Source organism: Ochlerotatus camptorhynchus, unplaced genomic scaffold (genome assembly GCF_037179485.1).
Source record: "Ochlerotatus camptorhynchus isolate MF236.1 unplaced genomic scaffold, CSIRO-AGI_Acam_v1.1 ptg000247l, whole genome shotgun sequence".
Taxonomy (NCBI): Eukaryota; Metazoa; Arthropoda; class Insecta; order Diptera; family Culicidae; genus Ochlerotatus; species Ochlerotatus camptorhynchus.
In genome coordinates, this window is record NW_027040737.1 from 1,021,280 (window position 1) to 1,048,613 (window position 27,334).

Here is a 27,334-nt window from a genome sequence, read left to right on the forward strand (position 1 = left end):
ACTTCTTTTCATAAAATAAGAGCACTGAAAACCTTTTTATTGCGTCAATTCCTTTGAGATAGATTCGCTACATTGTGGTGAATGTTGAAGCAAGGTATATTCATTTTTCTGGTGAATAATTTGCATCGTTCTGATGAATGCAAGCTTCATTGAGAATTTATGGTGGAAAATTTGCAGCATTCTGGTGCATGAAGAGGCAAACCCTGAAAATTGCACCACAAAGGTGCATTGTGAAACAAACTTCACTGACAATTTTTGGTGCTCCGATCACCGAAGGAGGAGCATGCTTTATTGAAAATTTCTGGTGCAAAATTTGCATCGCTCTGATAAATGAAATGAACGGAAAATTTCTGGTGAAAAACTTGCACTGGTTTGGTAAATGAAGGCACAAGCTTTATTTAAAATTAATCTATATTGAAAAATTCTGGTGGGAAATCTGCACCGTTCTGGTGAACGGATGGGCAAGCTTCTTGGAAAAATTTTGGTCTTAAATTTGCATCCTTCTGCTGAGTCTAGGCAGTTTTTAATCATGAGTAATATTGGAGTTAATTTTGAGTAGCTCTGAGTAACTCGAGTTGCTCCTTATTGAATGCACGGTAGCACAGCAACCTGTTTGTGTACGTGTTTGTTTCCCAAATGTCGTCGTCAGATGTTTGGCGAAGCAAACATTTCAGAAGTTTCAAACCCATCACCATCCATTGACGTATCCTACTGGATCACTATCCTAAAATCCCTTAATTTTCGTACATTGTTGTTAAACCTTACTAAGTAGTTTTCCAACAATCATCAATCAATGATCACCATCAACATGGAGAAGATTCACGCTAAGATACACATACCTAAAAGTCGGTAAAGAATACTTAAATATCGGTAAAAATTACCGATAATCGAAGAAAGTGCGCATACCTAAATTATCGGCTATTATGGATTACCAAAAATTAACGTTAAAAATCAGGCATACCATTTGATAACGGCACAAAAACATTTGTAAACAACATCATCGGATACAGGGAACTATCACCTTTCCGAAAGTGGTATTGGTTTGCGTGGGCGTACTTTGGTTAACGTGTAAAGGGTCTTAGAAAGTTTGTTTACAAATTCTTTTGTGCCGTTATCAAATGTTATGCCTGAAATGTCCTAATTTATAGTTAAAAATATCCAATTTAAAGTAAAAAGTAACGATTTTTATCGGTAAAAATAACCTATTATTTTGGTAATCGTAGCTTAGAGTGTTGCATTCGTAATAGAAATCAGAGTATTTTAACGTCTCTAAGAATAGTAAATTAAATTGTCATAATATCTTTAACAGAGTAATATAAAAAATCTTTGTTTTATTCTAGGTAATGCTCCTGGTTATATTTTTTAACATAGATTTAGCATTTCCATTGAAAATCGTTTAAAAAACGTTGTAGGCAACCCGTTACTTCTCTAGTATAACATCATTTGGCATCATCACGACTATATCTAAGAAAATAACCTTTGCATTTATTTAGGAATGCCTGATTCACATCTTGGATTCACATGGTTTTCTGGAATATTAATTAAAAGAAATTCCATTTTCTAGTAAGTTTGTCACGGAATCGATGGAAAAGAAGCTTTTCATCGTCTAGGCATATTTGTTTATTCAAAACTTTATTCTAGGTAAATTCAAATAAAGAAGGAAACTCAAGAAGGATATTGAGTTTCCTTCTTCATAAATTCGATCTATGTAATTTGAATTACTGTTGTTTACACACCGACAAACCGACATGACACTTAATTCTGACTTATGCCCGAAAATCGTAAACGGCCGATTTAAATGTGCAGTGATCCAATCTGTCAATATCATAGGATTTTTTCATCTAGATAAAAATAATGTGTCCAGAATAGATCAGACACGAACCAATTCATAACTTTTGCATGCGAGTCCATGGCTTAGCTAAATATTTCCCGTGAACACGGAGCCAGATGTCAGTAGTGTGCTTTGGTCAGAAATTTTATTGTTTTTGCTATGGTCATTCATGTCAGTTTGTCGGTGGTTTACAGTTCCAATTGTAGACCCCAAATTTGCTTTAAGCGTCCATCACACCTTTCTGGATGTTAAGACAACGAGTTCACTGTTAATGGCATCTTCTGTGGAGCTATATATCTATCTAGCTAGTTTTATATGTTATTGTTCACTCTTACCTAAAGGCTTCCGCTTGACTCTACAATTCTGCAAGTTAATCATCCAATCCAAGCTAAAATATCCCGTAGCGACCCTCACACGGTTTCGCAGCAGTTTAGACGGGTTTGTGGATTGATTCATTTGGATTGGATAATCTTAACGTCACACAACCTGAACATACAATTTTTCAAGATTTAGCATATCTGACTAATGTGCTATAAATGAATTGAATTTGCCTGGTTAATATTAGTATCAATATATGAAAATATTACGAAAAAGATCACTCTGACAGTTGATGTTTATTAAAACAGTTTTTAATTCTTATTTCTAGATAGAGCTGGATTTAGGGCCTAACAGCTTTTGTAAACAATGACTTCTATCGATGATTTCTAGAAATTCAAGGCTCGCCCACGCAAACCAACATCCTCATCAGGTAGGCAAAGACTTCCCCTATCCGATGGTTATGATGGTATGCGTGGGCGAGCCTTGAGTTCCTAGAAATCATCGATAGAAGTCATTGTTTACAAAATCTGTAACGCCCTAATTCCAGCTCTATCTAGATTTACTGATGAATGTGCGACTACTTTGATCAATTTTGAATAATCATGAGTTGCTCAAATTTACTCGCTGCAAAAATATTAACTCTAAGTACAGTTGGCTTACCCCTTGTGGTGAATAGAGAAATAAACTTTAATAATAATTTAATTTAATAACAGTTCTAAAAGAAGAGATTTCTGGAGATGATTCCATGATTCTGCGAATAATTTCTAGTGAATTCTGCAGATAGTTCCAAGATAATTTCGAAAAGAATACCGAGAGAATTAAATTTTGAATGAAATTCCAAAGGGCTGTTGAGAAAAATTTCAAGGGAGTTCCGAGGATAATTTCAAGCTCATTCTGGGAAGACTTTCTGGAGAATGCAGAGGAAATTCTTCTAAAACTTTAAGGGGATTTCAGTTCCAAGGTGTTCTGAGTAAAAGTCAAGAAGAGTTTTAAAAATAATTCCAGACGACTTCTGAGAAGAATTTCAAAAGAGCTCATAGAGTTCTAAAAATTTCGAAAAGAACCTCAAGGAATTCTGAGGATGAACTTTTTCGCAACTGTACAAAGTTTAAAGACAGCTTTTGGTTTCCCTAATTGAAAAGTGGGTATTAGTTTGCCATTGAACCTTGGTCTATTGTTGTCTTACTAAAAATTCATCTAAGAATCTTCTCTGAAAACTTCAAACCATTTGTTACTGTGGTTAAAAAGTTACAGCTGTTTATGTGCGTTGCAATAAATTCGGGTTTGTCTTTTATATCGCCTTTGAATCATGTTGCATGTTCGGCATCCTTTTCTGTCAAATTGACATATAGAATAAAATGGTTACATATCGAGATATAGAACATCGAGATATGGAGAGTTGATGGAATGCTCAAAATTATTTTCTCTCTCTTGGTGATGACTGCTTCTTTTAAAAAAATGAGCAGTTTTTCGACAGATAAATACTATTGTACAATCTAACCCAGGTTTTTTTTATTATAGAGATTTTTAGCCATTTTTAGTTCATCTCTTAAGATAGTATAAAAAAAAAGAGAAAACAAAATTGGGTTCTCAGAAGGAGATTCCCAATCTTGGCTGTGGTACATTTATCGTGCTATAATGAAAAGGTGTAGAAAACTGCCAAAAGGGCTAACAAAACGGAAATACAAACAAGGAACACTCAGATATTGTGGTAAAGGTTCGCCTCCTTTAGGAAGGTGATGAGGGCGGCTGCTGCCGGGGACTCGTCGCCCAACAGGTTCCGAATGCCCATTGACTCCAAGCCGAAGGTCCTCCAGCTCCGCGCAGTTCACGAGGATGTCCTCCACGGTGGCTGGCACTCCGCAGATTTCGCAGGTCCTCCGGAACGGTGTTCCTCCGAAGTTGTGGGAGACTCTGCTGTGCCCGGTGCGCAGCCTTGACACCACTCGTTGTTCTCTTATGTTTGGTCGATCCTTCCTGGTTCCGGTGGTCGCCTTGATCTTCCGAAGGTGGTGTGCCCTGTTGTTTCTCCACTCGGTGTCCCAGGCTCTCCGAATCGTCCGCTTGATCCACTTTTTGACATCTTGGAGCGGTACATTGCCGGTGGACCTGGGTCCGGTGTGGCCTGAGCCGACGAGGTGGTCGGCTATTACGTTCCCTTGGATCCCGCAGTGACCGGGTACCCACATGAATACTGTGTTGGGCGGCGCGTGCTTTACCGTCCCTTGGATCCACGGATGCTTCGGTCACAGACAAACAGACATAACACTCGCAAGTTGTTCATCGAACAAGCATTTAACGGTAAATTTAAAAGTATCGTAGTTGGTAGTACCGCCACCTGTGGCGCGCATTGTCAATTCCCTTGCATTTGACATTTACACACTACCGCCATCTGTTCAGCGTACTACCCACCACAGTGTACTCAACAGATGGCGGTAATGTTTTTGCGACGATGTTTTACAGTGAGAAATATTCAATGTGTTATGTCTGTTTGTCTGTGCTTCGGTGTTTCTGTTGTTAGGGCCAATATCACGCTGTGTGAGTCAGTTACAGTCAGTAACTTAACCGCGTGGAGAATGGCCGCTGTCTCAGCTGAGAACACCGAGCATTGGGTCGGGAGCGATCTGCTCACAAGCAAACGATCTCCGGAGACCCCCATTCCCACTCCGCTCCTGGAGAGAGAGCCGTCGGTGTACCTTACTTCATAACCTTGGTAGTGCGCCCCGAGAGTTTCGACAACTGCCCAGCGTAAATCCAGCGAGTTGTCTCCTACCCTGAAACAGTCCTTGATTCGGCTATCAATTTTGATCTTGTGCGATTGCCAACTTTTGTCTCCGTGCCAGTGGACCCTGGACACTGGAGGGAGATCTACGGGGTAGAGGACAGGAGACCGGAGACTGTTCGAACGTAGCCGTTGTACACCGGTTCCAGAATCTGGACGGCTTTCACGGCGACAAGGCATGTAATCTCTACACCGTACAGTAGGCGACTGTCGATGATGGCTCGAGCTACGCGCAAGCGGATTTCGCGATTGTTGAATCGGTGGGGGCGGGAGATGGTCTTAATCAGGTTGGAAGGTTTACTTGTTGAAAGTGCGGCTCAGAGGATAAATTCCGATCGAGGAGCACTCCCAAGACCCTCACGGTGTTTTTGGTCTGTATTGCTTGTTTTTTAATCATGATGGGCTGTCCGTTGTTGCGATGCCTAGTGGTACATATATGGCAGCGCAAGCTCTTGCCGGCGGAAAGCTGGAAACCAACAGAGTCAGCCCATCTGACCACCGAGGAGACTCCCGCTTGCGCTCTCAGTTTCGTCCTCTGCAGGGTGGGACCCACCGTTACAATGAGGACGTCATCCGCGTAGACGTAAACGTTCTTGGGTAGTTGGTCAAAAACCCCATTCATGGCCACCAGGAAGAGGGTAAACCGCGGTCACCGAACCCTGTGGCACTCCGGTTTCCTCACTGAAACTTCCGGATTGCACGTTTCCGACCGAAACCCGAAAAGATCGGTCGGTCAGAAAGTTCCGGACGAAGTGAAGGATGTTTCCTTTCAGGCCCCAATCAGCAAGTTTCTTCAATACAGCTGGTGTCCATGTTCGGTTCAACGCTTTGGAGATGTCCAGCGAGACGATCTCCGCTTGATGACCTTGTCTCCTTCAGGACTTCCCCAAGAGTGACCCTTGTCTGAAGGTGTGCTGCCGATGGTCAAGCAGCCCCTTGGCCTCAAGATATTGCTTCAGCCTCCTGTTGACCATCCGTTCCAGGACTTTGGCCATGCAGCAGGTCAGTGTAATGGGACGGAACCCAGTGATGTCCTTGGTCCCGACATTGGTTTTCGGTAACTGTATAACGAGGCTTTCTCTCCAGTTTTCCGGGTATTCTTCAGCGGTCCAGAGTTGGTTCGCTCCGACTGAAAGTGAACACGAGTTCTTCCCAGGAGAGTACAGGGTAGGTCGTCGTTGTCTGGAGGAATTCCGAAGGCAGACACAGAGGACAGAGAGGGGCGGACTCGCTGTCGGAAGCTTTCGCTGTACTCCGAGATGCCGGATAGTTTGGCGAAATATTTGCCCAGTTCGTCTGCTACGACGGTTGGAAAGTCGTATCTCCGTCGTCTTAGACCGCGCCTTTCTTATTCGGTACTTCTCAGATCGTCTTCTGTGATCTTATCCAGATCCCTGCACTCGTCCACTGACTTCTGGGATAAAGCTCTTACGTTTACCTCCTCGCGTTGAGACTTTCCAACGAGCTCCCTAAAAGTTGAGCCCTTAATCGCAGCTTCGTTATCTATGCGAGCATATATGGGTCATGTTCTTTGTAGGGACCGCGTCTAGAGCCGAATCAGCGATTCGGGAATGTTACACCTTTGGTGACGAGTTTTGAACGTATCCGCAGGCCTGCAATAGTTTCACCGGAACGATAACAGCCGAACCATTAGCAAACTAGCCATGTAAAGAAGGTGTAAACCTGCCTTACTCAGGGAATAGAAAAGCACGAATGTCAGCCTTGTAGCCCTGTAAAAAAAACTGTATATGTATTTGTACTAGTCTACGTCGGTTGACGAAATAAATGAAATCTGTATCATTGATTAACTATTGGTTCCCCGCTTGAATGAAGAAAAGATAAGACAATTGAAACCGTCTTCAACCAAAGATTGCATAGATTGAACACTTAACAATAGACAACGGGCAACACTTAGCATCCAGGGTACTAGCAGGGAAATTTCCGGGTTATAATCAGGGTGTCGACTCAAAGTCGAAAATAAAATTCCCTGACTTTCCCTGACTTTCCATTCGGTTTTCAGAAAAATTCCAGACCACAAAACTTCGTTATTTAAACCTAAGAACCTACACCGTGATGTGCTACCGTAGTGTAAATTAAGGTTAGTTTAAAATGAGCAGTAGGGCAAGCTTTCGAAAATATCAAGAATAGCACACTCATGGCACGTACAACAGAACTTGATACTAATACAATTTTTACAGACCATATGACCGACTACCTACGAAGGATGTGAATAGACCTAGAGTTATAAATACATATTATAATATAATAATAAATAACTACTGCTCACAACTAGGCTCACTATTCATTACTAAGTAATAATAGGAATATTTAATCAATGTCACCAAGCTCTCAATTTGTGTTCATAATTTCACAGCCATATCAACATCATCCCGTAGACGATCCTTTTTCTTAACATATAAATTATTGTAAAATAACAGAGCAGTGATTATTCTTGCTTTGGCAACCGAACCTGAGGATTAGTCAGTTTCGTACTCTCTGGAACTCCATATGACAACCGCAGACATGGCAAATAAATTTATGTTTAATTATCATTAACATTTTATTCTCTCAGTGAGTTCACATTATGCCTTGTTCAGACTGGAGAGTTATAACATGTTATAACGGTTGTCAAATAATTGCAACACAGAAACCACCATCAAGATAGCGCTATAACATGTTATAACTCTGTAGTCTGAACGTACTATTACAAACAGAAATTACAAGTTGAATAGGGAAGAGCGCTACTTCGTCGTAATCGCCCATTTCCGTTCTATCGAGCAGAAATCATCAATAATGTCAACGATTTCACCATGCACGAAACAATAATACGTTTGTTCTGATCCGTTAGTTCATAAGCCACAACATGAAGCCTATTACAGCGAATTGTATGAATATTTACACTCATTGTTCTTAAAACAAAAGAAGCGTTCCTAGCGAATTCTCTTTTTCTACGTTTATCAGTAGGACGAAGAAAATTTAATAGCGTTGCAATGCGTTAGGACGGAATTGAATCTTGTAGGACGAATTTAGAATCAAGAAGCAGTGTTAGATTTTTAATAATATCTCAACATTGTTTGACTCTTTATCAAATCCAACGGCACGTATGGAAAGGTGAATAAATTTAAAAGTTATCTTTGATGAAAACATTCCATGTTTTGTTCAAACCCATTAAAAAAGAGAGGTAAAGTGCGAGATGTGCTTAGTAGAACGGAAATTAGATCAAAACCCTATGTGATTATTTTCGGATTAATTTTAAAAATGTTTATCATTTGAGCAGAATAATTTTCTCCTGCAAACTCTCGGCTTCTTTTTGAGCATCTTGAGCTCTCGGAATTGACAGCTTCTTTCATACGACGATCCTTGTTTACATGGAAAGCGAATGCGATTTTTCGAACTCGCTGAATAAGTTCATTCAAAATTTGTAAGTTTTCCAACCCGCCTGCATGAGTAACACGCTACGACCCGACCAGGAAAAATGACTTATTAATACCAAATTCAGGTATGGAAATAGCATAACTGGCAACCTAAATATGGTATAAGTGAGGCTGACATACAAAATACCAAAAATAATACCTAAAAAATGTTCTACGAATAACGAAATAATAAATATTTTTGTTATTACAATAACAAACGGATAACAGATGCTTATTAAGATACCAGAATACCATAGTTTGTTATTTTGAAGGTCTTCTAATACCAATTCAATAACTCTTTTAGGTGTAATTGTCTAAAAACAGAAAGATCACATTTTGTTATTTTGGTATTCATTTGATATTTTACAAAATATTTCGATAAGTGATCAAAATCAAAACAAGGTTTTATACCACATGCATACCAAAATATGGTATCATACCACATTAAGATATTCATTTGTTATCGATTAGCTATCGGTTCCTGCTCGGGGACTGAAACGTAATGTGGGCGGAAGCGGAACGGAAACGGCAAGTTTGACAATTGTCACAAATGACATCAAGATGCCTAACCGCACTCGATTTGATTCTAACTAGTTTTCAATCCGACAAATAGGCTTACTCAGATCGGGCTTTTCCGCTACCACTGCCGTTCCGCTTTAATTGCGCTTGGGCCTTGACTCTTCCCTCATGTTTTCAAAAAGATATTCTGCATTTACCGAAAAACCTCTCTCTGCATTGGCGTTGCCATGCGATAAGCAGCAAATCATTTTCACAACCAACAATAGTTCTGAATACGCCGACCAATAACCTGTGCCAAAAAACGTCCAGTCGTTCCTTTTTGCGATCATATTGATCAAATGTGCATTTACCTGTGCAATATTGTTCAGATGGTCAATATTAATGAACCTTTCCATAATGCCTCTAACCATTTGAGACATCACGTTGCACAAAAAAGGCACCATAGGGTTGTCCGTCTGAAATTCGCATTGAAATGGCTCAACTTCGACAGCAACTGATTTGAAGAAAGCTAGCTTAATACCACGTTCATACTACAGAGTAATAACATGTTATAACGGTTGTCAATAATTGCAAAACAGAAACCACCATCAAGATAGTGCTATAACATGTTTTAAATCTGTAGTCTGAACGTACTATTAGCCATCAGCAGCGAGACATTCAAACAGTTTTTAACATCTTGGTAGGAAGCTGACGTTGGTTCGATTTGTCTTTCTGGACACCTTGAATGAATTTTCGTATTTGCGGAGTAATTTTGATTGCTCTCTGAACAGCAGCAATATTTTCCAACCATCGGTGACCGCAAAACTTTAGCAGGAATATGGTAGATCCAGAATACATCGTGATAAACGCTCGTTTTGCTGGTACATCTTTGAAGATATTGTAGATACCACGCAAACATTTGACAACATTCCAACTGATACTGCAAACACTATCCTTGAATACATTATGCAAAATATACAGCCCACAGCTTCCCAGATCTATCAGCTTCTGCCACCTTTTTGTACCTCTAGCTTCAATTCACATTGGGCCCATCCATGGACACTTCCAGCAACTTGTTCGAAGAGATACCGGCAAGGGCGTCCATAAACGCAGCGAGTAGATCTGATGCCCGGGATCTTCCCAAAAACTTTGACGTCATGCACTGATAAAATTTCAAAGATTGTTTTATGTGTCCCACACATGATTTTTTGCAATGTGATCAACATTATTTTTTTTCCCTGACCTACATTAAAATTCCCTGACATTCCCTGACTTTCCAGATCATAAATAGAATTCCCTGACATTCCCTGACTTTCCAGGTTTTTCCAGGTAGTCGACACCCTGATAATGATTCACTTTTGTCAGCCTTCGTTCAGGCAAATTCGAGAATATTGAATGATCACTTATTTATTTAAAATAAATTTTATTCTCCGAACATAACAGAACATTGTATCAAAACCATAATCACATCAGTAATCAAGGTGATTCATAATTATTCAAACCTAACCCTCTATCTTCGTTGGGATGCAGAGCTAATACTCGGTCTCCAATACAGTTAAGAACACGCGCTAACATTCCTTTCCCATTCCCACCTGATTACAAGAACGTGGCCAGCGCCGTTATTGATCCTTAAGTATTTGGAATCACGGAAAATTTTACACTGATAATGAACGACCACTCCCAGTCAATCATTCAAGTTGATTCATTGTGCAATTTCACTGGTTTGCATCATTCACGGTGTAGCAACCATTGATCTGGGCAGTCCGTCTAAGCTAAGCTAAGCTAAACTGAAAAACTTTATCGTATTTGAAATAATGAAAATGAATGTATGAAATTTGACCGACTGTATGTTGAACCTCATACTCCTTGAACGCATGAACATCTGTAGAATATGTATTCCCATAGTTAAGGTTTCAGAAATCGCTTTGAAAATGTTATTCATTTTCCACCTGAAACTGGAATTCAAATTTTGTCGAACCGAAATCGAAATCTTTGACCTTATGTCCTTAGGACCTTCTTTCATCGACTCTTGGTGACAAATTAAGTTGCTTATTTTGAGATTGGGTTGGAAAATACAAGCATGACCCATGACATTAACAGTTATTTTGAAAATAAACACATTTTCAATGTTAGCTCCCCCATAAAATTGTGAATGGTGTTCCTATGCGTCATTATACAAAAATCTGTCCAAAATTTGACAACACACTTTGATTTTGAGTTCAATTCAACTCTCTTATTTCTATTGATTTGATAACTAACTTTAGTTCTATAGAATAATGCAATTTGTTACTACCAAAAACATACGGCATAAGAAAGGACCAAGTTCCATTTGGAAAAGCTTTACTTAAATTTGACACTTCGAAAATAAATTAAGATGTTCGAAATTTCCTCTGTTGTTGATCGGCCAATTTTCGAGAAAGCGTCTGTCAAAATTGATTCCTTGTCTGTCAGAAATAGGTCTACTGATGGAATAGCAGGTTTATTTGAAAATTATCCACCTGTCAAATTTAAGTGAAAATTCACCAAATGGAACGCACTAAGGCTGTGAACCATTTGCCGAGTTAAATTTAATTCGTGGTTAAAAGTGACATTTCGAAAGTTATTTTCTATGTTCGAAAATCCCCGTGCTGTCGATCGACCGGTTTTCGAGCCACGGTTGTCAAAGTTTAACTTCTTGTCTGTCAGAAATAACCATGCTCGGATAGCAGGGTTAATCAATAACTTTCCATCTGTCAAATTTTAACCAAAAGTTAAAAAAATTCGCCAAATGGTTCAGAGCCTAAAAATACCCATTCGAATAAATATCTGTCCCAAAAGCAAGAAGGACAAAGGGAACACGTTTTGTTGAAGAATACTTTATTTTTATGTTTAATTCAATTCAACCTCGAACCACACAACTTTACAAAAACAAAAATTAATTCAACCGGTTTCAAAATTAAGCTTCCACCACCATTCCAAGGCAATCACGATTCCAAAGAAAGCCCAACCTCTTTCACTTCCGCTGCTTCTGAAAAGAATAAACATTATTTTTTCTCTATAAATTTCCCTCAGTCATTCGACGAAAAATCGGCAATCGGCATCAACCTACCTACCGGCTGCTCAACTTACCGATCGTTTCATCTCCTGGCAATTGTGCTTCGGCGGTGGCTCGTAGAACTTCTTCTTGCAGAATTGGCACACGGTCGGTGTTTTGTGAATATTCTGGTGCACAGCCAGGTGGACCTGGCTGCGGAATGTCTTCTTGCAGACATCGCACAGCAGCAAATTGTCGATACTGAATGCCGTAGGCAGTATTTCGATACTCAACCGGCGAATAGTACGGCGCTGCGTGACATTCTTTGTTGAGCCCGATGTCGGTTGCTGATCAGGTTCCTGCTTCGGTCGATTTGGATCCGTCGGTTTGGATTTTTCCGTGGAAGATTTGAGCACGCTCTTGGTTGCCGTTTTGCTGGACGACTGTTGCTCGTTGGTCGCTGGGTTCCCAAACAGGACAGCGTCGGCACAGTTCTGGCCGTGAAGCATGAGCGCGTGTGACGAAAAGAAGACCTTGCAGCAGAAGGGGCACTGGATCGATTCGGTGTTTCCCGGGAGCTTCGGTACTTCTTTCGCTGCCGGCTCGGGAGCAGCGATGACCGTTGACGGTCCGCTGGTTTCGGTTTCTTCGTCGGTGGTGTCCAGGATTTCGATCGATTCTACCGATTGGCCGGACACCCGGTTGTGGTTGGGTGTCATTTGAATACGGTAATGAGTAACTAGCGAGCGCTTCCTGAAGGGGTAGGCTTGGCTCGGTGGGAGTGGTGCTTGGTTGGGGGATGGAATTGAGATTGCTGTCCAATTGGTGGTAGATGCGCGTGGAGTCGATGGACGAGCCGGCTGGAATTGCTCCTTCTTAGCACTGCTGGTAGCATCTAGAAGCGGAAATGTGTTGTAAGTTTGAAGTGACACTCGAAGAACTGAGGTCTACAAGAAGAGGGGTTACTGAATAGTCAGAACTGAGCATTCCTACTGCGGATGGTCAATGAAATATCTACATAGTTTCATTAGTCTTACTACTCCGAAACCCAGCGAATAATTATGAACTACTTATCTTCCAGCACTGATTTTCTGCCCGAAATCAATAATGAATCTACGAAGTGCACTGTCCAGGTCATCAACAGCGCTGCTAATCTCACGATATCGAAGTGGTTGGATGCCCGTGCATGGTGACTTGTTTTGAACTGGAACTTTAAAAAAGCCCGATTTCTTCAACTTCAAGTATTATTCTGAAGATTTTCTACTGTCCAAAAATTGAAATCACGTCTTTCAGATATCCTCTCAAGAAACTAGGTTGCTCAGAATCTATTCCAAAGACTCAGATATTTGTGTGGGCAGCTTTGCGAGGAAAGGGCTTACAATATGCTGTTTACAAAAGCTTGTTGGGCCATTTCAGTTATTGATCGAGACACGTGTATTTTATCCTGGGTCAAGTGGTTTAGTTTTTGGTAGTAGACCGGTAGAGGTAGAGGACCGGAATAGATGTACGTTTAGAGAGGTTCTTTGGTGATTACCGAATAAAACAGGGAGCAGAAGAAATCCTTTCCAAGGAAGTTGAAACCATTCCTAAACAGCTCATCCTGTAGATCTTGGCACTTGGATCCAACGAAGGCGGTTCCGTATTGGAATGTACCATCCAAAACTCCAGCTTTACCGACTATCACACGCGAAGAAACTGTTCGAGTTCATGATTAGAACCGGTGACATTCCACCATCGTTGAATGGAAGATCTACCTGATCGACAATTAATCTGATACCACCTTTCTGACCGTATAGAGAAGCTTGTAGGATGTCGGTATAGATTATACGCATTTTCCCACAGACTTGGCTGCACCGAACCTTCCACGTTTTCTAAAAGTGTGAGCTCACACTGGTCATCATTTAGAACGCTGAGATGTAGGTTGCTTTCACCTGTGAAGCAAATTTACATTAGCGATTCACGAGTTGCTCACCGCTTGCAAATCTCTCGCCCAGTCGACCGTTGTCTTATACTTGATGCCATCGTAAACCACATCACAAGCAGCTTCAATCCCATGTACTCCAGAGCCCGCTGTTGCGTATAAACCACGATTCACCGCTTCCAGCATCGAAACGGCATCCGTATCGATGCTTACCACTTGCCTAATCTCCTTATCCGAATTAGTGCCCATAGCTTTGAATGTGATGGCCACCGGAATCTCCTCCATCATCGAATCGCACTTCAGATAGTAATTTCTATACGTGTTTCGAGAGCAGATTCGTCCGGGACCTCTTCTCGTGGTTCGAACTCGTTACCTGACACTGGATTACGTTGTTGTAAATCATCTTGTTCCTGAAGACATGTTCTTGAATCAGAATCACCTTGTCCGTTTGTGCTAAAATCACCGCAGCAAACAAACTTTGCGCATGCAGACATAGGGATGAATACCAAACAACTTTTGAAAACAGTGCTTCCATCTATTAACGTCTCTTTAAACAAACCACCTTGAGGAGGTGGATATTTAAAACAGTGCGTTGCGCTGATCGTGTTGCAGATTCATTTTTGACAGTTTCAATCAAAGTGTGTTGTTAATTTCGTACGTGACGTTAACGGTTTTCAGAGTTGGGAGGAGATGCTAGACTAATATCAACATGAAGAAGATCTGAAGAGGATAGATTGATAGTTCCACTGGAGTACAGCAGCGTGAAAATTGAACATAAGGTGAAATTGAGCGAAGAGCCAATAGCGCGACAATGCTAATCAAACCCGCAGTCATTTACCTAGATCATAAAGCTTGAGTAATTTAAAATCTAGACGCAAAAAACGGATGTATCTCGGAACCATCTTAATGAAATAAAAATGTTGAGAACTCACAATGAAGGTCACTTTAAAGGAAAAATAGCGAAACAAATTATTCCGATTCGGTTTTGATGAAATCGCGAACTTTTCTTCGAATACTTCTCATATTTTGGACACTCTGTTGGCTAACCTGAACGGCCATTTTGTTCCACAATCTCTTCAGCTCTGTCGCATCCCGAGTCACCTTTCCACTCTTCTTCAACTTCTGTTTGACAATTGCCCAATTTTTCTCAATTGGGTGGATTGATGTCCTTTTCGAAGAAATCCACCCCATTGTCTCGCTACCACTGTAGAACTTCTCCGCTGTAGTGGCAGCTTGCCAAATCAGGATAAAACTTCACAGGTCCATTGTGAGCCTTAATGTACGGAAGAATACGTTTTTTCAGGCACTCCTGCTTGTACATTTTGGAATGCATAGTCTTGTTTGTCACGAAAAACTAGGTTTTTTGCCCGCAGCTGCAGTTACCTTGCCAGATCGTAAGCTTTCTTGTAAATTTATCGGCAAAAACGAATTTGAACTTGCTAGGGACAACACCTCGACCAGTGGTTTTATAGAACTTTTGTCCGGGAAGCTGCCCATAATCCATCTTCACGTACGTTTCGTCGTCCACATCCTTCGTACTTTGTTAGATTCTGCTTCACTTCAGTGTCCTGTTTGGTTGCTTACTGGCCGGAAAAGATCGAAATCTTTCTCGCAGACGAGTCCTTCTGCAGGTGCTTTGGCTGGCATTGAATTTCTTGGCGATATCATAATTAAACAGCCCTGGGTTTGCCGTAACCGCTCTCAGCACCTTCAAATGCAGCTTCCGATCCCTCATTCCACTACGACGTTTGCTGTGATCCTGCCGATCGATAGTACGCCGCTCACGGAAAAGTTTGAGAACACTGCACCCGGTCGTCAATTTCAACGACTTCGCGATTTTCCAAGAGGGTGTCTAAAATTGATTTTAGGTTCACGGCTTCCATCAAGTATAGCTTCTTTTAAACAAAATTAATCGTGACGAACTTTTCAGCACTGAAAGAGGAAACAATTCAAAACAAACAGTAAAATAAACAGTGCGTTCAGATGATAAATGACTCAAGCTACACCATTGATGGATGAGGGGATTTGAGGTATGTCCTTTTTTCTCCATCTCCATACTATAGAGATAACTCTAAGACCATAAGGCCCCGAAGAAACTTGCTCAACTTTTTGGCTCAGCTCTGGTACTCTCTTCGGTCCCAAGCTAATCGATGCACCCCTCGAAACATGGGAAAATCCACGAATCCCTCATTTTATCTGTCAAACTTTTATGGCAAATCAAAACAAATATTGTGTAGTACTAGAATTTCGACTGAAATGGGTACGTTCATCGATGTACTTGGGACCGATAGGCTAGTCCAGTGTGAGCCAATTTAAAATCCTTAGGTTCCACCGGTTGGTAATACTTCAATGAAAACAACAATGAAAGCTTGTCACGCAAATAGAAGGAGCACTGTTGGGCACTTTCTGAAATATTTCAGTAGTTTAATTCCCTTGTAAACCCAAATAAATGTATCTGCGTAAAAATAAGTGATTTGTGGAACAAAAAACCGCTAGTATCGCACCCAACGTTAGTGCCTATACGTAAGCGTATTACAACGCTGCTCTCAAACAAAGGAGTAACAAGTGTGATACTATCACTGCTAGACTAGATCTTAGGTTCTCTCATGCAGTGGCTCATCAGAAAGGGAAAGCTTAGTAATTCCCATCGCCTGCCCATGGCGCCATTCTATCGCTGTATGAGCCAGCAACGCCGGCCATAAACCTACCGTCTCCAACACTCCACTAACATGAAATTAAGCCCGCCCACCAGCAACAAGGTGCAAAAACTAGCCAAAGGGAGGGTCCAACAGTTTGTGGTCTCTCAGGACTGTAAATACCAGACCTGTTAGGTACATTTGGAGCCGCTCTGTCGCCCAAGCAATGGCCAGGCCAAGGCCTTCTTGTCTAGCGTCGAGTATTTTCGCTCCATATTTGTTAAGCTTTTGCTTTTATAACTAATCACTCGAGATTCGTTGTGGATAATCTGCACCAAGACGGCCCCAATCCATTTCCACTGGCATCGGTGATAAGCAGCGTGCGATTCTGTAGACTGTAGTATCCACATCTCCGAGAGATTTGGAATGAACTTGCCAACATGTTCACTAGCCCCAGAAAGCTACGCATTGCTGAGTTTTGCGGATACCAAAAAAACTGGATGGCACTTATCTTACGTTCATTGGCAGTATGCCTTGCTCTGACAGGGTGTGACCCATGAAGTTTACTAACCTCTTTCCAAATTCACACTTCTTGTTGTTGATCGTCAATCCATGTTCTTCAAGCCGCTTTAGAACTAGTTTGACTCTGGCGTCATGTTCTTCCTTCGTCTTCGCAGATCATAAAGCGTTGGAAAGAAAACTTAAAACCCGTTATAATCGTGTCAAACAAATTTCCGGAACACAGTCATATCATAATTTTAGGCCAGAAAATGAAAATTATATTATTGTGAAACGCTCTCAGAAGAAGAACATTCTGTTAAACTTTGAAAGTATCTTTAAGCATGTTTTACGTCTACAAATAAAAAAATTTAAAAATTAATGAATTTGATTTCAAACCAGACATGTGCATAGTTGTGCGTGACTACCAAAGGTAATGCCCATGTAATATTTAACGGCGCCAGTTCGATACATCCTACTTCAATTGATCGTTCAGCTTTCCTTCAACTACGTCCTTTAGGGGAATCGGTAAACGCCTGCATGGTTGTTGGATTGACACCACATTCCTCGTTGTCTGACACACAAAACACCTCTGCATGGATCTCCAGGATTCCCAGCTCCAACGATGTACTCACGCATCGAACGGGTGGTTATTTCCGTTTTGAAAGTCTTGTGGACTGTTAGTTTCCCTAATAAAATTGTTATGGTTATTTTGCTTAACGACGTGTTTGGGATATCATTAAAACCATTTGTGGAAAAGTTCAACCATTTGGGTTATCGTTCGATAATGGTATTTATTTATTAAGGTTACCATTACCATAGACCGGGAGAATTTTCCATGATTTCTGAGCGTCGTTAAATTTACATCCGTGTTGTTTCAGACGATGCCATGTAGCTCGGATTTATAACGTTAACGTGAACGCCGGTGTCGACAATCCAATCCAATGTTACACCACCTGTGTAACATGTTACCAGATCGTCGTCGTCACTATCTTCGTTGCCGCCTCGCTCGGAATCCTGAGCTTGCCACAACTTTTTCTTACTTCTTTTATCCTTCGGTTTTTGGTTCTCCGGCTTGGTTTTGCACATTTTCTGGAAATGTCCCACTAGTTTACAGCTATCACACACTTTGTATTTTGCGGGACAACTTTTACCGTTGGCAAAATGTGCAACATTGTCGCATCGGAAACACTTTTCTTTCTTCGCACCCTTTTTGATTTGGTTCACACAACTTCGGCCCATAAAAGCTTAATTTCGCTTCACATCCTCCATCCTTCATCATGGTTCACTGGTTCCAAGAGCCGTGCCTCCTGCACGATTTCTTCCACATTCATCAATATTATCGTCTGAAAGTATCTTGGTTTCCCGCGGCCCTACTCGAACATCCTTCCTCCGTCAAGTGACATCTACCAGCTCCCAAATGCAACTACACGCTGAACCTTTCATTGTTTCCGAAAAGCGGAGGTCGGACATAACGATTTAGTATAAGAACGTTGGCGGTATGAACGGCCTCGTGGAAGATTATCATCTGGCCGTCATGGATCACTGCTACGACATTTTAGTTTTGACCGAAACATGGCTCAATAATCGAACCATTTCAAACTATGTCTTTGGTGCTGGCTACGAAATATTTCGCTGCGATCGAAACACGAATAATAGTAGTAAAACTACTGGGGGAGGCGTCCTTATCGCAGTTAAGTCCAAGCTGAAAGCAGAAGTTATCGAGGACGATTCCTGGAACAGGGTTGAACAAATGTGGGTGGCTATTCAACTTGGTGATCGTCAATTGCCTCTCTGTGCAGTGTACATTCCTCCAGATCGAACCCGTGATTTGGAGCTTATTGACGCACATTGTCGATCCGTCTTGGCCGCTTCAGACAAAGCAGGCCCTTCCGACGAAGTTATTGTTCTTGGCGATTTTAACCTACCGGACATTGCATGGACTCCAACCCATAGTGGTTTCTTTTGTCCTGATCACGAGCGTTCATCTTTCCACGTAGGAACCATCTAGCTCCTGGACAGTTATAGTACCGCAATTCTGTCACAAATCAATGGCCTGTTGAATGAAAACAACCGCACCCTGGATCTCTGCTTTGTGAGTGCTCTTGATACAGCTCCTTTCCTCTCCACGGCACCCGAACCTTTAGTCAAGGTAGTGCATCATCACCCTGCTTTAGTTATCGTGATTGAAAATAATATTGTCCATGATTTCACCAGAACTCCAAACGCTGTGTCATATGACTTCCGTAGAGCTGACTATCGCAGTATCGTCCATGTGCTGTCTAACCTAGATTGGGAGCATATTCTAGATCCTGTGGACGTCAACATTGCTGCACAAACCTTTTCTCACGTCTTGGCATATGTCATTGACAGACACGTTTCCAAAAAGATCATCCATATCGACTCTCGCGTCCCGTGGATGACAAAAGAACTTCGCTCGTTGAAAAGAACTAAGAAGGCTGCTCTCAGAAGATTTACTAAACTCCGCACACTGCCGCTGAAATGCTACTATGTCAGACTCAACCACGAGTATAAGCGGTTAAGTCGTCTCTGTTTTCAACGCTATCAAAGGAGGATTCAACGGCGGCTAAAATCACACCCGAAATCCTTCTGGAACTTCGTAAATGAGCAACGCAGGGAAGTCGGCTTACCCTCTTCCATGATTTTTAATGGTGAAACTGCTGGAAATCAACAAGACATTTGCAACCTGTTCTCAGCCAAATTTGCTAGTGTGTTTGAAGCCGAGCAACTCTCCGCTAATATCATTACTTCCGCGGCCAGTAATGTTCCTTTGATCAACCAAACGCTCAGCATGGTCGAAGCCACTACAGATACGATTTCTAGAGCAGCATCTAAACTTAAGACTTCAACTAAGGCTGGACCCGATGGTGTTCCGTCGATTATTCTTAAAAAAAAACATCACTTGTCTTTTAGATCCACTGCGCCGCATATTCCAGCTCTCTCTTTCCAGCGGCATCTTTCCGTCTTGCTGGAAGACTGCGGATATGTTTCCTGTTCATAAAAAGGGAAGCAAACGCGACGTAAACAACTACCGGGGAATCACGTCGCTGAGTGCTGTATCAAAACTTTTTGAATTGGTTGTCATAGAGTCCCTAAATGCGCATTGCAGGCAATATCTAAGTACAGATCAACACGGATTCATAACTGGGCGTTCCACAACTACGAACCTGCTGTGCCTAACGTCTTACATCACAGACAGTTTGATTGCTCGGACCCAAACGGACGTTATCTACACAGATCTTACGGCAGCCCTCGATAAGCTGAACCACGAAATTGCGATCGCTAAGCTTGATAGGCTAGGGATCGGTGGAAATCTTTTGAGATGGTTACGTTCATACCTCACGGAGCGCCAATTGACAGTAACTTTGGGTACTTGTCGCTCAGCAAGCTTCTGCGCAAAGTCCGGTATACCTCAGGGTAGCTATCTGGGACCATTGGTATTTCTTCTCTACTTCGACGACGTTCACCATGTTATCACAGAGCCACGATTATCGTTTGCAGACGATCTGAAAGTTTTTCTTCCGCTCACTCGCCGACTGCCGTTCTCTCCAAAATCAGATTGACATCTTTGCTGACTGGTGTAGTCTAAACCGACTGGTGGTCAACCGAAAATTCTCTGCCTTTTTTGCTGACCGAAGGCGCTTGATGCCCAACAGCTAAGTGTAAAATTTAAGACTTATAAATTTTTAGTAACTTGACAATACTTTCCTAGTTATTTTCGTTTGTAACTGTAGTAACTGTAGTATATGTATTGCGTCTGTATAATCTGTACTTTTTTACAACACATCATTGGGACTATTTCTAGTCTGTTGATGCAACCATAACAAATAAACAAATAAACAAATAAACTTCTTCTTAATAATCACTTCGCGCAGCTCGCCCGATAGGCTGTTGTCAAACACCTGTTCTGTAACTTGCATATCGAGTGCATTCCCGTACTCTCACAGGCGCCCTTGCTCTCGAAGGCGAACGACGAATTTCTCCACAGATTCATCTTCAGTTTGCTTAATTTTCCGGAACACGTACCGATCGCAAGAAACTTTGGGAGAAAAATTCAAAATGAGCATACAGCAATCTTATCCGTGTCCGCTGGCGGGAGTGCATCGTGTCCAGGTGTATCGAAAAAAAATGTCCTGTATCTGTGATCCACTGGATATGAGAGCAACACAATTCACGTCTACTGTGTAACCTGACTTTTAACGCCGAATACAACGCATGACTCGTCTAATTTTGCATAGCATTTGCAATATAAAATTAGACATGGTACTCGTATACAACGTATATATTCGTATATACAACGTATATATTCGTTACGTTATAAGTCAGGTAACACAGTAGGAACAACTCCAGAGATCTCTTCCATTTCATCCAGCGTGTTTCAATCGATGCGGCGTAGTGGTTAACATCCATACCTCTCACGCCAAAATCACGAGTTCAAATCTCACCCCTGGACAAGTCACGAATGACCCAAAAGTGTTGAAGGGACTGACTAAAAAAAAATATGCGGTGTTAGCATAGAGGTAACTCTCAGACTAGAAGGTCCCGAAGAAACGTGCTTAACTTTTTGGCTCAGCTCTGGTACTATCTTCGGTCCCAAGCTAATCGATGCACCCCTCGAAACATAAGAAAATCCACGAACCCCTCATATTATCTGTCGAACTTTCATACTAGAATTTCGACTAGAATGGGGTACGTTAATCGATGTACTTGGGACCAATAGGCTAGTCAAGTAGTGAGCCAATTTAAAATCGTTAGTTTCCACCGGTTGGTGTTAGTGCTACCAACAATCAATACGAAACTAACGATTTTAAAGTGGCTCATTACTTGACTAGCCTATTGGTCCCAAGTAAACGATTAACGTATCCCATTCTAGTCGAAATTCTAGTACTACACGATGTTTATTTTGATTCGCTATGAAAGTTTGACAGATAAAATGAGGGGTTAGTGGATTTTCCTATGTTTCGAGGGGTGATTCGATTAGCTTGGGACCGAAGAGAGTACCAGAGCTGAGCCAAAAAGTTGAGCACGTTATTTCGGGACCTTTTAGTCTTAAGTGGACCCTACACGACTATTTGTATTGACAATAATCGTATTGTCAATATATTCTATATTGACGTCAATACATCAATATTATTGTCAATACTTGTAAGTATTGACAATATTTCTTACCGTGTGGGGTTTGCTTTAGAGTTACCTCTATGGTGCTACCACAGACAAAGTGCTACTAACTTAGTGGTGTCAAAAGGTAACAAAGTAAATTTGCTGTTTTCCATCATCTTTTAAGCAACTATGGCGAGACACTGTTTATCTTCACGTTTGTTTTAGCTCCTCTTCTTACCAAACACCAAAAAAAAAACCTTTGTCGAAAAATCCCGAGTGTCGGATGCGTTTTCCGTCTCGCTTTTAGCTCGTCTGCCGTCCTTGTCAAAACGGCATCGATTTGAGATAATACCCCAAATATTATTTTTGGTTTATTTCTCACGTAAAACTAGTATTCCGAGTCGTAAACTAACGTTTAGGTACCGAATTTAACCATTGCTCCATTACGTTAGAGCTTACCTCAGCGAGTTTAATCCCGGGTTTCTCTGTTTCTCTGATTGTCGCCAAAATACATGCGTAGGTACGCGAGGAAGTAACTTTTTGTTATACTTCTCCAAAGTTCAGGACGTACATACATTACAGTGTTGCCAGTTAGTAGGAATCACTACATATACAAAATCTATACAAGTTTGACCATATATGAGCATGAGTTTTATTTTTTTTTTTTTTTTTTTTTTTGGGTATCAAGCTGGAGCTGCGTGACAGCTTAATTTTCAAGACTTGACCCATTTGAATAAATTTTGCTTCTATCTTTGACAATACAGCAGAAGGACTAGCCTATGTTGGCTGCTTGAACACTGGATTCCGTATGTATTGTTTCAAGATAGTTATAGAAAAAATGCTGTGACGTGTGCGCGTAGATACATCCGCGTAGTAAACCGATTGAATAAGTAAATCCGTTTCGAACGAAATATCTAAATTATGTAAGTTACGAAAACCGCGCGAATTCCGAAAGCCGTGCGAGACAACCGAAGCGAGAAAAAAGGCTTATTATCATTTAAAGAGTGCCACCAAAATAAATGTGATAGCCTATGTTGGCAAGTTGATTTATTTTGGTTTCCTCCCTAAATATTCTACTTATTTTACTGTTGAGCTTTGTTTCAATTTAGTTATTTTACCGCACGTATCAATCATTTTAAAGATTTCGCGACCGTACCGTACAAATTCTATACTACAGAAGCTCAAAAGCGTTTGACAAGCTCTACCGAATTGCGTATCACTTCTGCGTAAGCTCCGTAGACGTAGGCGCGTTAAATCCAGCCGCGAAAAGTTAAACATGCATCAATACCACATAAGGAAAGATCGATTTTACGTATGGTTTAGTTCATAGATTAACATTGACTGCTGTTTACAAATGTAAGTACTTGAACACTAAGAAATAAGTTAACTCAAATGCTTTAACCGCATATGTAAGAGATTTCGCGTATTGAGAGAATAATATAGTAATCGAGTACAACAAACTCAGGGGAATACAATACCTCTAAAAGTTTAAAAGCTATTAATTGTCACATACCTCTACTTTTACTTATTTCCTAAACTATTCCTCTCCTTGTTAATCTGCTAAATGCTATTGGTCTGCCTGCGTTTTCTTTTTAAAGTTCAAGACTAAATAAGAAGATTTATTCTACAACTTTAAAGGTTAGTTGCCTCCCTAAACGGACCCCCCGCATCCTAATTCTTTTGTTAATCTACTTAATGTCATTAGACTTTCTGAAGTTTCTTAGTTAAGTTCATTTGATGATTATGATATCTCATTAGTCTAATTTTATAAATTATTAAAAGCTCTAATTCACCTAATCAAGCATAACCCATGCTTTATTAAGTACCTGCACTTGTGCTTGTAATCTAAAATTAAACGTGTTTCAAGTACTTTTGATTTTGACCTATACCTATTTATTATATCTTAGTTCGACCCAGGTAACACCTTCATGTGACTAAAATGCTTCATTTTGAAGTTAGTTTCCTAGCTGATTTTTAAATTATATAGGGTATATGTTCCAATTACGCTCTCACGTTTCCACTATGTCGCACCACAAAAATACATATGGGTATGTCACAATAGAAGCACACCACAGTGGAAAACTCGAGCCATAGTTCAAACACTTATCCCAAATCATAATGAAGCACATATAAGATTAGTTACAATACCATGTACAAAAATGATGTTTAACATTGTTTCCTGGGTAATACTTCAATGAAAACAACAATGAAAGCTTGTCACGCAAATAGAAGGAGCACCGTTGGGCACTTTCTGAAATATTTCAATAGTATAATTCCCTTGCAAACCCAAATAAATCTATCTGCGTAAAAACAAATAAAATAAGAGTGATTTGCGGCAAAACCCGCCAGTATCACACCCAACGTCAGTGCCTATACGTAAGCGTACTACGACGCGGCTCTCAATTAAAGGAGTAACAAGTGTGATACTATCACTGCTAGACTAGATCTTTGGTTCTCTCATGCAGTGGTTTATCAGAGAGGGGCAGCTTAGTCATCAAAATTGCCTGCCCATGACGCCATTCTATCGCGGAATGAGCCAGCAACGCCGACCATAAACCTACCGTCTCCAACACTCCACTAGCATGAAATTAAGCCCGCCCACCAACAGCAAGGTGCAAAAACTAGCCAAGGGGAGGGATATATGAGCATGAGTTTTATTATACAAATAAGGCTCATGCTAATAGTTTGTCATACAAGTGTATCCGCGGCATAATAACTTCGGTTCGTGAGTATAGACCCTAGTAAGTATTGTTTACAAACGTTGATAGGCCCTTTTCAAATGTTACGCGAGAGTTGTATTATAATATTTTTCTTAACATGACTAAAAAAATGTGCACGTAGACCAAATTATTGTTTCATAACAGTCGGAGTCGGATTCGGAATCAGTACTTTTTCTGCACAGCCCTGAATTAAATAGCTTAAGTGATACCAAGGGTTAAACAATTCGTTCTTGATTTACAGAGCGAACACACCACAAATAAACCGAAAACGAACTATGTAGCAACGTATGGAAAGAAAACAAATCAAACACCGTCTTCCACACGAAACAGGCACCTGCTTCCTTCGGATTTTGGTTTGTAGAGAAACCTACCAATTGTTACATTGCAAACCGCAGTGGAAATGCTCAGAGGATTATATTTAAGAACTAAATTCTACTAATCTACAATCTACCACGCATAAAGAAAATGATGGATAGTTACAATGGATAAAAGAAAAAAAATGATAGTCACTATTGAATAAAACTAATAGAAGAGTCACTAACAGAGGTAAAAAAGAAAGAGTCAAGAGTCTAAATCACCTACAGATGTTGATACTTTCTATCAACGATGCTTTCAATGATTTCACTAACCGTAACGGTCCGCGTGTACTCACCCGTAATTGTGACGGTGACGAAGTCATTCGGCGGCAGCCCACGGCTACGGGGCACAGGTTTGCGCGCTGGTGGACCACGACTGTCACTGGGTCCAGCCACAGTGGTCGCTGCATTGGTGACTTCATTGAACACCACATCGCACTGCGATAGCGAGTGCAATTTCTGCTTGCGGGGTTGTTTGTTGTTGACCGGCGTTGGCATAATGATCGGGACTTCGATCGGAGTGGCATCAAAGGATGGCTCCTGCTTGATCATCGCCATGGGCAAGGGGAAGTCTGCCGGTGGATCAACCGTGGTGCCGCTGGAAGCAATTGTTCGCTTCGGGGTCTTTATGACAATGGTGGTTGTTGAGCTCTTGGTATCGGAAGGGCGAACCTTGGCGAGGGTTACGTCCCGTTTACCGCTGGCCAGAATTTCGATTTTGCTTGCCATCTCCGGGCTTACGTTCTTCAGCGTGGGCGATTGAAGCAGTTCGGCTACTCGTCGGTGTTGGATGGAAATGTCGTGCGGAGGAATGGGTGTAAATTGCTGCTTAGGCATGTGATCGTAGAACTTGGCTTTGAAAGCGGTTCCACTGTCATCGACCATTTCAACGCAGCGGAAGCCTCTGCGCGCGTCGCGCGGTGCTGTGGGCATCTACAAATTCAAAAAATCGTCTTGCTCAAAAACTCTTTCTAAGCTAACATAACAAATACTACCTTTCGTCCCTTCTTTGTCGCACCTTCGCCTTTCAAATGAACTTTCATGTAGCAGGGATTCTCCGGAGGACTCTTCTTGACCAGTTCCTCCATCAGACGACTTCTTTGCACAGTCGACTTCACTTCCGGGAACAGCTCCTCCATTTCAGCTACCAGCTGATTCTCGTACTGCTTCATCGAAAGCCCGTCTGCAACGGGATACTGTTTGGGGATGGCACCTCCAGCCGCTTCAGCCTCATCGTCCAGTCGAAACACATCATCCAGCACGTCCTGCGGAATTCCGTTCCCCGAAATGAACAGTTCCTGCTGTTCCATAATGCCAATCCCACCGAATGGGTCCACGCAGTAGTCAAAATCGGGACCCATCTCGATGTACAGTTCGCTTCCCGGTTCGATCACCTGGAATGGGCCCTCGAACGGAGGAATTATTGCTGATGGGGCAAGATGCTGATGCTGTTGAGGCGAATTATTCATTCGGAAGGTTGAGGAATTCATGGCGCAACTGAACTGAATATCAGTCGGGAATGTTTGATTGAACAGAAACGGTTGTGATGCAGCCGGCGCTGAAGATCTCTTCATGATGCGAATTCGAAACCGCACACGGTAACCACGGAAACTTTGACCCGAAGTGGCACGTAAGAAAAACGGAAAAACTCAGGTCCGGAAACCTCGTTGCTGGACTTTGACAGAACATTCAACTTTTGACTGCTTACTGCTTGGCCAGTTCACCGCACGAATGGCGCACATTTCAAGCTGTATATTGCATTAGGTCCAATGTTACATTGATCGATTCTCTTCGTCGACTTTCACTTTCGTTAATAAGTTGAGCACATAACCGTTTCAAGTTGTTTTTGTCGTATTGGATGCTAGATTAAAGACTCTTTTATCGATCTGTGTGCTTAAAATACCTAGGAATGTCTATACACAGCAAAAAAAAATGTAAAATCGATCAACGTAATTCAAGCTGATGTATGAAATAATGATGTAATAGCAAAAAGCAGATACAATATTACATCAATGGATGTAATTTTGTTCGCAAAATCGATGAACATCGTACAATGTGATATTACACAACCGATAGATTGACCTGGTTGCAGCAGTTTCGATGTAATATTCAACAACTTTTTTTGCTGTGTATGGCCATGGGGATACAAAGAGAAAGTCGACGAAGAGAATCTGTCAACGTTACTTAGGACCTAATGCAATTTCAGCTTGATTTGCTACCCAGTCTG

The 27,334-nt window shown here is 41.3% G+C and overlaps 2 protein-coding genes across 3 annotated transcripts in view; both read right to left on the reverse strand.

The window, feature by feature from the left end:
• Positions 1-27,334, reverse strand: part of LOC135704764 (uncharacterized) — a 126,784-nt gene that overhangs the window by 74,704 nt on the left and 24,746 nt on the right. The gene's annotated exons all lie outside the window — the stretch shown is intronic.
• On the reverse strand, positions 11,731-26,815 carry LOC135704746 (uncharacterized). 2 transcript variants are annotated; one of them, XM_065226228.1, is made up of 4 exons: positions 26,103-26,815; positions 25,404-26,040; positions 11,951-12,750; positions 11,731-11,846 (listed from the first exon to the last, which is right to left on the reverse strand). In XM_065226228.1, exons 1-4 carry the CDS (start codon positions 26,679-26,681, stop codon positions 11,835-11,837), a joined length of 2,028 nt encoding a protein of 675 aa, XP_065082300.1. In that variant the 5' UTR covers positions 26,682-26,815; the 3' UTR covers positions 11,731-11,834. The 2 variants fall into 2 exon arrangements, with proteins under 2 accessions (XP_065082300.1, XP_065082299.1); XM_065226227.1 differs by having other exon boundaries at positions 11,731-11,849.

Coding starts and splice junctions, on each gene's coding strand:
- LOC135704746 (XM_065226227.1), bottom strand. CDS start 26,681: ATGAAGAGATCTTCAGCGCCGGCTGCATCACAACCGTTTCTGTTCAAT. Junction 26,041..26,102: donor CGACAAAGAAGGGACGAAAG/GTAGTATTTGTT, acceptor TTGAATTTGTAG/ATGCCCACAGCACCGCGCGA. Junction 12,751..25,403: donor CGTCACCGTCACAATTACGG/GTGAGTACACGC, acceptor TTCCGCTTCTAG/ATGCTACCAGCAGTGCTAAG.